Below are 11,534 nucleotides of genomic sequence, written 5' to 3'. Positions count from 1 at the left end.
AGTGTTACACAACTTATCGTGGCCAAAAAAGTTATGCTTTGTAGAAACATATTGTTCGATATTTTGACTTATTGAATATTGTGACAGCCCTAGCTACCAAGCCACTACAAAGCACTGGAGTAGCGACCCTAGGGGGTTAAGGTTATGCAAACAGCCAATTGGTAGCTCATCCCAAAGAGGCAGCAGATCACGGGTGAACACCAGCCAGCATGTGGTGAATATTATTGGGTCCTCTGACTACACGTCCTAAATCATGTCCACTTTCTTTCTTTCGTTCCTTTCTTTCTTTCTTTCTTTCTTTCTTTCTTTCTTTCTTTCTTTCTTTCTTTCTTTCTTTCTTTCCCATCGTCATTATTTTCATCTTTTTTGTGTTTTTTGTTTCTCTCGTCTTTCTTTACTTGCAGAAGAAGCTGACGAAGGAGTGCGTGTTCCGCGAGCAGTTTGAGGAGAACTGGTACAACACGTACGCCTCCACGCTCTACAAGCACGCCGACACGGGCCGCTACTACTACGTGGCGCTCAACAAGGACGGCTCGCCGCGCGAGGGCGGCAGGACTAAGAAGCACCAGAAGCTCACCCACTTCCTGCCCAGGCCCGTGGAGATCGACAAGATCCCGCAGGCCTACAGGGACCTGTTCCAGCCCACGTGACCGAACACAGGGCCTGGGCCATGGGCAGCGCCACGGCCGCGGCGGCCGCAAGACGTTGGTGGTGGTGGTAGGGGGGTGGTGGTGCTGGAGCTGGAGGAGGTGGAGGTGGAGGTGGAGACGGAGGCGACGTCGTCAGAAGAGAGGACGACGGACTAAGTGGTGGATCTGGATCATAGATCTTGCTCTGGGATCCCGCTTGTTACCGCCTCCTCCTTATCCCAACAAACCCCCGTGGTCGCGGAACAGTGTGCATGGGGGGGAGGCACTGTTGTCGGAGGAAGGAGATGGCGATCCTGCATGTTTCCACCTCTCTCCCCTCATCCCCCCATCTTCAATCACTACTTCTCTATCCACCACTGAACCCCGCATCCGTCCGTCCGTCCGGTCTGGCTGCCTGGCTGACTGGCTGGTGTTTATCCTCCGCTCCTGGTGCTAAAATATCCATGGCTTTAGGCCCTTTCCTGTGGACCAGATAAACAAACAGAACAGACCGCACGTGTGTGCATGTGTGTGTTTGTTCCAGGATGTTTGCCTCCGACGTCCATCCTTCGCATCAATATGTGGCTCAAACATTAAAAACAAAACAAAAAAACCCAACTTCCTTCTCTTCTCCCAGGCTGGTGGCAAGCGCCGGCACACACAGCAGGTGGAGGGAGGAAATGCTCTTGTTTGGAGCGGAGGAGTGAAGTGAATCGACTGACTACCGCATTGCCATGGTGTGGGCCAGGTGGCAGTCATCATTACCACTCGATCACCTGAATTTCAAATCAGGTGGCAGGCACAAAAGAAGAAAGAAAAGAAAACAAGGAGAGGAGGAGTTATGTTGTGACATTTGGGGGGCGGGGGGAATAAACTAAGGAAACCACTCTTGCTGACACAAAGGGAAAAAAAATGAACCACTCTGGACCAGTGTGGGGAGATGAACCCTTCTGAGCATGACCAGGCATCTGGTGGCCACTACCACAGCACCTGTTTGCTTGGAGTAAAGGACGTGACCAGGAACGCCGACATAGGGGGGGGCAAAGTGGTCAGTTGTCCCAGGCCCAAGGAGAAGTGGGTGGGGCGCGATGACTTAACACCATGTGACTTAAATGCCGTGTAGTAGTCACTCCCATGTGCCGAGTCCTGGACAAAATTCCTAACCAGGACGCTTCACGCGGGTCGCAGTGGGCATGCACGCTGCTCAGCCTCGGCATCACTGCGACCATCAAAAACGTGACAACATGGTCGAAGGTCAAAGCTCATAGGTCAAAGGTCAGCTCCACTGGTCCACAAAGTAGCTAAGTAGCCTAAAATAATTATGTATTTACTTCCAGAACTCATTGTTAAGTACAGTGCACAATGTACAGAATCGGCTAAGGGGCAATGGCTATAACGGCATAGCATAGCATAGCATAGCATAGCAGAGCATTACGTACGTTGTGAACACTGTGAAGTACTTTCTTTTTTCCCTGTCATTGTATAAACATTGCTTCGTTTTTTTTTTCTCAAAAATTCCAGAGGTAGAACTCGACCCGGGGCTAGAACTACACCTGGGATTCAGAATCACTCATTTACAAGTTAATACCCAGCTCATAAGTCTTGGGTATCACAGGCCGCTTTGACATGTATTAGGAATTCCTCCAAGGAGCTGTATGGGGGCTCTCTTGAACTCAGTTTCCCCCTTCTGTGTTCCCGAGGTTGCTGGTGCTGAGGCAGTTTCTCAGACGACCAAAGACAGCCTGTGTGGGTCCCAGACTCCCTACCCTCTGGGCTACGAAAACTGAGGTGCTCTGAGGATAAGTGGACAATCTATCTGCAGTAAGTCTGTAAATGTGGACGTAGGGTTAAAACTGTGGGCTATGAATCAAGATGCAGCGATATGACATGGCATTAACCAACGGACTGTGTGTTTATAATAGTTTGAATGCTTCAGGGTACTGTTACCATGGAAACTGGTTTTAAACAAATGTTGTTTCCAAGTGCAAGGGTGACGAGAAATAGTGTTGGAATGGTACATGGAAGTATTGGAGATAAGGGAGAGAGAAAGACCTGCATCTTCAGTCTGAGACACAAGGAGATGTCAAGAAGCACTTACTACACACACTTCTCTTCACTTCAGCTTCCCCAACATTGTAGAAGGATCCTGAACTTTCTCACACAATAAATGAAAGAATGAATGAATCATGCCAGTTTGGTGTAGCCACTGGGCTTGTGTGTAGCACAAAAGCGCTGTCAAAGAAACAGTGAAACCAGACCAGTCATGAATGTCACTCATTGACTTGTCCTTGGAAGTAAGTTTTAGACGGTAGCAGCTAAAAGTAGCAAAAAAAAAACAATCCAAAACATTTGTGCCTTTCTTGCCCAAAATTCTGCATCACCCAAACTGAGAGAAGATGTAATTTTGTGTTACATGACATGACATATCCAAGAGCAGAGGCAGAGAGGGCCCGAGATTACACAGTTGCTTTTTAAGACATCAACAAGGAGACGGAATTTCAAGAATGTTCTTCCTGGTCCTTCCCAGTGCAAGCATCTCTTATTTAGGGAGGGAGGGAGGGCTGAGAGGACAGAGAGAGAGAGAGAGAGAGAGAGAGAGAGAGAGAGAGAGAGAGAGAGAGAGAGAGAGAGAGAGAGAGAGAGAGGAGCTGGGTGAACCAACAGCCCCACAGTGGCATTCTGTTTGGACAGGCCGTGAGTTGCGGTGTTGATATCTCCCGAGACGGAGGGGCAAGGGAGGGCCACAGGGTTGCCAAATTGGATCGTTTCCCATCCCAGCCAATTGGACTGTTTAGGATGACCATCTGCGGGTAAAAAAAACCCCCACAGGTATTGCGTTGGGTTTTTCCTGTAGATATCTGGCCTTAGAAATCAAAAGAATTGAATTCAAATTAGGCGGGAATTATGTTCCTCAGGCTCTAGGTAGTCAGGGTCTAGGTAGTTTTGAGAGATTTTTTGGGCTAAAAACTCTAACGAGGGGTAGAATAAAAGTCGACAGGGCCCAGTGTTGCCAGATGTATGATAATTATCGTATTTGCTCTATAATTTTGTCCATTTTGTCCTCTGTACGATAAAAAAAACATGATGTGCGATAATTTTACAGTTGTCATTCAGTTCATTTGGATGTCTTGAAACAACAATTTGGGTCTTGTGCGATAATTACTTCCCAAAAAAACGATAATTTTGAGGTTTTGGTGCGATAATTCAGCATTTTCCATCTGGCAACACTTGCAGAGCCTGAGAGAGTAAACGAGAGCCATTTGTTTGAGGTACAGGTCAATGTTTCATGGGCACACACAAGATAGGAACCCGTTTTTTGTTGTTGGTGGTGAGGACATGAGAGTGACTTGTAATGTTCATCCTGTCAGGAACATTATTAAACAAATGCAAGTGACAGAAGTGTAAATATGTATGAACCTATTTATGAGATGTACAATATATTTATTTTCTACATATAAAGTATAAATATAAATCTATATATTTATTTATTGCAAAGACTTTATTTTGTATTGAACTTGAAGTTATCAAAACTGTAGATTCTACTGAAAATATACAATGGAAAAACACAAAAAATTGCTATCAAAAAACTTTTCAACTGAAACGGAATCGACAATAAAATTGTCATGTCGACTGTATACTCTGAGTGGATGTCTTTGTGCTGAGTGAATGCGGGAGGAAGTGCACATACAGTATGAAATGAAAGGCCTACACTTTTGCAAGTCTTTTGATCTCCTTTGAGATGTAATACACAGTATTACTTTGGAGGGAGGGATATGATAAGCTTGTACACAGGATGGCCCAAGTCTCTCTCCGTGTGTGTGTGTGTGTGCATGCGTGTGTGTGTGTGTGTGTGTGTGTGTGTGTGTGTGTGTGTGTGTGTGTGTGTGTGTGTGTGTGTGTGTGTGTGTGTGTAAAAGAGAGATAAGAGACTCTGATTTATGCACCAGGCACCATAGTTATGTGAATCAACATGTTTTCCACTCCCCAACACACTTCCCTTGTTTTTGTGAGAAGGTGTGTGTGTGTGTGTGTGTGTGTGTGTGTGTGTGTGTGTGTGTGTGTGTGTGTGTGTGTGTGTGTGTGTGTGTGTGTGTGTGTGTGTGTGTGTGTGTGTGTGTGTTAGGGTTGGGGGAGTTCTCATCTCTGCTCACCTCTCCTCACCTGAGAAGGGTGAACAAATTGCATAAATGTTTCCATGTCTACTACAAGGGGAGTGTACGCATCCCCACTGTAAAACGAAGCCTCCGAGTACAGTTACGCCTGACCATTTCTCATGCTGTCACAACTACATACAAGCTGTCCTTAGATTATTTTTTTTCTGGGTTCTGTAGGCCTAACTCTTTGAAGTCTGATCTGAACACGAACTGGCACTGTCCCTACTTCATCATATAGCAGAAAAAGAGGAATTTTCCACAACGGCAAACAAAAGGTTCTTCCATGCCACTACATGTGTGGTCTTTTAGTGCCGTAATCCTTCACATCACGCAAATAAGGGAAACATTCTAACGTGAAAACTTGATACATGCGAGTTTCGTCGTTACATTCCACCGTTCTGATGCGAGCGCAAGTTTTTTTTCCCCCCACTCAGGCCAGAGAAAATGTGCAACACACATGGCCTAGGCCAGTGGTCTTCAAAGTTTCAAAGGGGGGCTGTTACTTTACTTGACGCCGGCGTCATATGACATAACGGTGTCATAACATCGTCATAATGCATGTGTCAAAAACATGTCAATGTCATAAACATTGTATGACTTTGTCTTTAAGTGACAAAAATGACAAAAACAGTCCTAACAATGTCAACTTTTCATGGCCATAAAACGTTCATTATGAATGGGGGGGGGCTTGTCATGGTAAAATATGGGAACCCCTGGCCTATGCAATAGTGCAGTGTTTCCCAACCTTTTTTGCCCTGCGCACCCCCTAAGCCATTTTGTCATATGATAAGTGCCTCTCTCACTCATGCTCAATGTGACTATATTCCTTATATTTATTACATTTTTTCCGCGTACCCCCTGAGATGTGCCCGCGTACCCCTAGTGGTACACGTACCCCTGTTTGGGAAACACTACAATAGCATACCGTATAGGCCTACGGTGGGCTGGGATGAAAAATCCCATTTTCAGTCAAGACCAGTCCACCAGGCATTGAGAGAGACGATTAAGCGTGCTGTTACAACAATTTCAGTCATCTCTTACGAGCTATTTTGACAAAAGGCAAAATTAATGTTTTTAATCTGACTCAGAGGTCAGCTGTAGCGGCATGAGGACTGATACCACTGAATCGAGGGGAGGAACCAAAAATCCGAAAAGAAAAAAAATCATGTGCAAATGCCCTGTATGTCTTATGGCCACACCAGTCACGGCTGGGAAGGAGAGAGAGCAGTAGTGTAGTCTACGTAGAACGCAGGTATACACAGTACACCCATCTCAACATTTCAGGGATTTCAGCATACCCACCTAAAATGGATTGATCCATTATTTGGAGTTTGTAGAATAGCACAAGTAGCCCCTTAATGCACGCCGTGCCTCCTGAGGCGCGCTGTAATAGACATTGAAAGTTAACTACTATAGTACTACACTACTATGACAGTGCACAGGGCCTTTAGTTATACATTACGACTAGGTCGTTGCCATTCTGGTAACAGCTAATTTACAATGCCGTGTCTTAACCCATTGTGTCCTGGAGCGACATATACCCTGCATTCAGGTTCTTTAGATTTGAGCTGTTTTATTGAAAATGTGGGTATATTAGAGCTGAATTGTAATGCTAGATGAAGGTTCTTAAATGCAATTCATGTCATGTTTTTATGTGCTTCGAACGGTGAGATAAAAGGGAGAGGGCACCTTTTCCCAAAAAGGGCTTAGGCTAAAATGGGTTAAGGGGATATATGAAGAGTTCAGATGCAAAACCCCCTAACTCCATTTCTGAAGACCTGCACTTCTATATTTTTAGAGAACCCAGTTGTTGGTTTGGTATACATTCATGTACTTGATAATACATATAAATAGTTATATTACATAAATAAAGTTAAAAAATATGCAATTTTGATAGCTTTTTATTAAATAAAAATGAATTAAGATTATTTTCTGAAATGGCACTTAGGGGGTTTTGCATCTGAACTCTTCATATACAGTATACCCACCACCACAAAAAGGTAGACTACACCACTGAGGGAACGTGTCTAAACACCTTAACCCGGAGCTGTGTTGTACTTACACCACCACCTCAACCTCCCTCCATTCAGTCAGTACCTCCACCTCCACCACCTCACCACTCTCTGCATCTCGGCTCTTCCAAAAAAATGTTGACAGGGAGGAGTGTCAGGGGCGGAGCTATAGGGAGGGCGAGCAGGGCATTTTGCCCCTGGGCCCAGGACACTCTTGTATTGTGGTGGGGGCCCTATAAGTGTTTTGCCCTTGGGCCCTGTGTGCAATTGTTCCGGCACTGGAGGAGTGTCATTCTGACGAACGCCCTCGCTGCCCCGGTGAGATAGGTGAGAGCGGAATTCCTTGGGAGCCGTAAGAACAGATTGCTTGACACGAGAGTGATCCGCCTCTCTCCAGGGACCTTACCTGGGCATGATGATCTGCCGTCTGACGTCAAGTGATGGGTCTTGGCAACGAGGAACATCTATTGCACACACACATTCATACACACACACAGTGCAGAACACACACACACACGGTGCAGAACACACACACACAACCACTCACACACACACACACACACACACACACACACACACACACACACACACACACACACACACACACACACACACACACAATCACTCTCACACATACACACACACACACACACCTGAGACATCTTAGTGTCCCAGTGTTGACACAAAATCAAACCCGGCCGGCGGGCAAAACCAGAACGGTAAAAATAGCTTTAACATTAAAATCGAGACAAACGGAGGTGTCAAAAAAAGGCTCCATTCTACTTTTTCTTTATGGCGGAAAAAAATATCAACTGCTGCTGCCTACAGATGCTCCAACATTTGACACCATCCTTTAGGCTACACACCCAAAAACACACACCAAGTAAAAACAGACAAAAAAAAAAAAAACGAGCAAGAAAAAGAGAGCAACTGTTGCAGTAATATTAGAACTGGGCAAGACATCGCGATGACTCCTCCTCGCCTTTCAACCCCTACCCCAAACAAATGGCATCACACTTGCGCACACACGCAGCATGGCATGGGCGCTGGGCTGGCACAGACATGCAGACACATTGCAAGGTCCGCATCTGCTTTCTTGCTGCAGACAACTCGTAATTCAAGTGTGAGTGAGCGTTAGACCGCCGTCGGAGTGCAAAACTCTGGCCTCTCCAGGCACACTAACAAGGAAGGACAACAAGGTACGTTGCCCAAGGCACAATAAGAGATGGGGCCCAGAATTGGGTCATTGGGTCTCTTTACCCAGGGCCCACCATAATACCTTGAAACGGCCCTGCTGCCTGGTGTGAGTAGAGGGATGGTGGGATGGACGGATGGAGAGAGGGATGGAGGGAGGGAGGAGTGGAGAGGAGGAGAGCCAGTGAGTGACTGCATTACTGGGCATGCTGCTGGGACATCTTGTCACCCCTCCAACGCTGCTCTCACTCCACTAATCCACCATCCATCCATCCGTCCGTCCGTCCGTCCGTCCGTCCGTCCGTCCATGCATATTCATGGGTGGTAGAGTTGCCTGGGACGCTTGCAAAGGGATGGGGTTGTGTGTGTGTGTGTAAAAAAAGAGAGAAGCTGTGTAAGAGAGATGTGTGTATGCGTGTGCGAGAAAGAAAGACACAAGGTGTGTACTGTACGTGTGTGGTAGAGTTGCCTCGACACGCCTGCCAAGGGCTGGGGTTGTGTGTGTGTGAAAAGAGAGAAGCTGTGTACGAGAGATGTGTGTATCTATGCGTGTGTGAGAAAGACACAAGGTGTGTGCTGTATGTATGTGTGACCAAGAGAGGTGTCTGTTAGTGTGATGGGAGTGTGAGCTCAAGTGTGTGAGAAAAGACATGGCAGGGGGAAAGCATGGGCCTGTGTGACAGGGCCCCACTCTTCTCTAGCCGACAGGCAGAAGGAGAGAGAGAGAGAGAGAGAGAGAGAGAGAGAGAGAGAGAGAGAGAGAGAGAGAGAGAGAGAGAGAGAGAGGGAGAGAGGGAGAGAGAGACAGAGACAGACCGAGAGAGAGAGAAATACTGGAGGAGTATGGAAGGAGTGGTGGTAGTAGCGCTGTGGAGAAGTGGGGCTGGAAGGTTAAGAGGTACGGTACAAGCGCACACACACACACACACACACACACACACACACACACACGCACGCACGCACGCACGCACGCACGCACACGCACGACGAGGAGAGGTTGAGCGAGTGGCAGACTGCAGCTAAGGAAGGGGATGGGATCAACATTTCAACATGTGCAATAGTTGTAATGCTTTCTTCCACTGGCAGATCGGCACAAGCTGTGAGCACGAGTTTGCCCCCAGGGGGTGGGGGTGGGGGAGCTGGAGTTGGGGTGTTGCAGCGCAGCGAGCGAAAAAGACAAGGAGATGGGGAAAAACCCTGGCAGCCAGAGCAATGAAAACAATACTGTGTGTGCACCCAAAAGAGAGCGGGAGAGAGATGGAGAGAGAGAGAGAGAGAGAGAGAGAGAGAGAGAGAGAGAGAGAGAGAGAGAGAGAAGAGAAAATGTAGATGAAAGATTGAGGACTTTGAGAGTGTGGCGAAGCCGACAGCCTGAGTACGCATTTAATATGTGTGTACTGTGTACAGTGCGTTTGTGTACGTGAGTAAAACAAAAATCAAGAGTGTGTGAGAGAGAAAGAGGGGGGGGGGGGAACCCCTCGAGGGACTGTAAAGTCAGTGTGCATGTGTGGGTTTGTGTGTGAAAGAGAAACTTAAGAAAGACAGAGACAGATAGAAGGTGGGGTGTGTGAGACTTCAGAGGACGTGGTGGCTGCAATGTTTGCATAAACACGTGTGTGTGTGTGTGTGTTTAAGTGAAAGACAGAGAGAGAGAAAGAGAGGGAGGCAGTGTGTGTGTGTGTGTGTCCGATGGGAGAGGGAGGGTGTTAAGTCTGTCTGCTCCTGTTTCCGTCACTCCTCGTCTGTGTATGTGTGTGAGCTCGTCAGAACCTGGTATGGGGTTTGTTTCTTGAAAGTGTAGTTGCTAACCTGTTAGCAACTTGGGTAGTTGCCAATGGGAAATTGCATTGCAAACAACAAAGTAGCTAACGTAGTTAGCAACTACAGTTTCGAGAAATGCACCCCTGGGGTATGTACAGCATGCATGCACACATGCACACACACACTCCGTTTCCCTGGTAACCACTCCACCACACACACACACTGGTTTGTCACGGAGGCCTGAAATATGACCAACTCCCCCTCCTGACAAAATTTACAAACAGAATCATAAATCAGCACACAAGTGTTAAGACACTAAGCACCACTTAAGGCTGCATTAGTGAACCCGTCAAGACACTTTACTGCAATTTGTTAGCGCTAACTGCTAACAAGGGAGAAGGGTGTGGCTAGGCTAATTAAACCTTCATCCATATTTTCTAGTCTTACCACACGAAGGCTACAGATATGGACCCCGTTTCCTGTAACCAGTTAGCAACTTAATTGGCTGCAGATGGGAAATTGTTGCACTCAGTGTTGCCAGACTGGGCAGTTTCCCGCCCAATTGGGCTGCTTAGGATGGCTGTGTGCGGGAAGAAATTGATTTTTGAGGAAAAAAACGTTTTGGCTATAGAAATCAATTGAATTTGGGCGGGATATAGTGCTTCCAGGTGGGTTTTGAGATTTTTTTGGGCTGGAAATCAGCCTCATCTGGCAACCCTGGTTGCACTGCAACCGACGAAGTTGCTATTGTACAAACCCCAACTCCGGTGAAGTTGGTAAACTGTGAATAAAATCAAAATGCTATCATTTTAAAAAATATTACCATAGTTATTACATATATTTTTGAATTCAGTTTGATTTACCATGATTGAGTGTATATAAAACACATTTTTGTGATTAAAATCATTGTAGGGTGAACTAAGGTAATTTGGGACATCAGCCAAAGTGGGACAAATAAGGTTTTGGGTTGTTTTCTTTCTAAATATTAGCAGCCAATCACAAAATGGGATGTAATATTGTTACTGCAACTGTCATGTATAAGGAACAATAATTTTATTTGGTGTTAAGTATCATAAAAGAAATGAGCAAAGGTTTGAAGTGACAGTGGATTCAACACTTGTCAGTTGAGCTAGCTGACATGTCGATTATGCTATCAGATCATAAGGATATTATGGCTGAATTAGTGATTATATGGTACAAAATATGATTGAAATATATGTTGTTTTTATTAAAGGTTTAACTCAATATCAAAACATTTACACATTTGTCTTTACTTTATTAAGGAGACATACTTTTAGTAAGTATAGTGGAGTGAGCTAATTTGGGACAATATTTTAAGCTAAAATGGGACAGTTTTCTCATAGCAACAGAATGGGCTTCTGTTAGCTGTTAGCATAACATATTAGCACGCCATAGGCCTGTATTGTAATATGCATCCCACATGCTAATGGCCATGGCCACAGTCACACATGCCATACTCCTTCAATATTCTCTTGAAATGGAAATGTTTCAGGGATGTTATATCATTTTTTAAATAGTTAAGATCCTAGTCTACTGTTAAGAAAAACGATATTATTCTTCAGTTTGTGCAAAAATAATGATATTCAAACAGACTGTCCCATTTTACATTAAAGGGTGTCCCAAATTGCCATAGCATTTTCTCACAACGAAGTTGGTGTCTCACTGTCTTTAAATGTTAATATATTATAAAATATCATACTTCAAAAACTAATTCCTACATGGAAATGTACCCAAGACCCATATGAAGACATACAATTACTAAA

The 11,534-nt window shown here is 45.4% G+C and overlaps 1 protein-coding gene across 1 annotated transcript in view; it reads left to right on the top strand.

Moving 5' to 3' along the window:
• The window catches only part of fgf16 (fibroblast growth factor 16), a 12,860-nt gene extending 11,175 nt beyond the window's left edge, over positions 1-1,685 (top strand). Inside the window, exon 3 of the mRNA XM_063190159.1 lies at positions 405-1,685. Coding sequence (XP_063046229.1) covers positions 405-650 — 246 coding nt within the window. The 3' untranslated portion in view covers positions 651-1,685. The remainder of the gene's footprint in view (positions 1-404) is intronic.
• Positions 1,686-11,534: the final 9,849 nt, after the last annotated feature.

This window comes from Engraulis encrasicolus, chromosome 23, assembly GCF_034702125.1.
Source record: "Engraulis encrasicolus isolate BLACKSEA-1 chromosome 23, IST_EnEncr_1.0, whole genome shotgun sequence".
Lineage (NCBI taxonomy): Eukaryota > Metazoa > Chordata > Actinopteri > Clupeiformes > Engraulidae > Engraulis > Engraulis encrasicolus.
The sequence above is the reverse complement of the archived record's forward strand: the minus strand, read 5'-3'. Positions and strand labels throughout refer to the sequence as shown.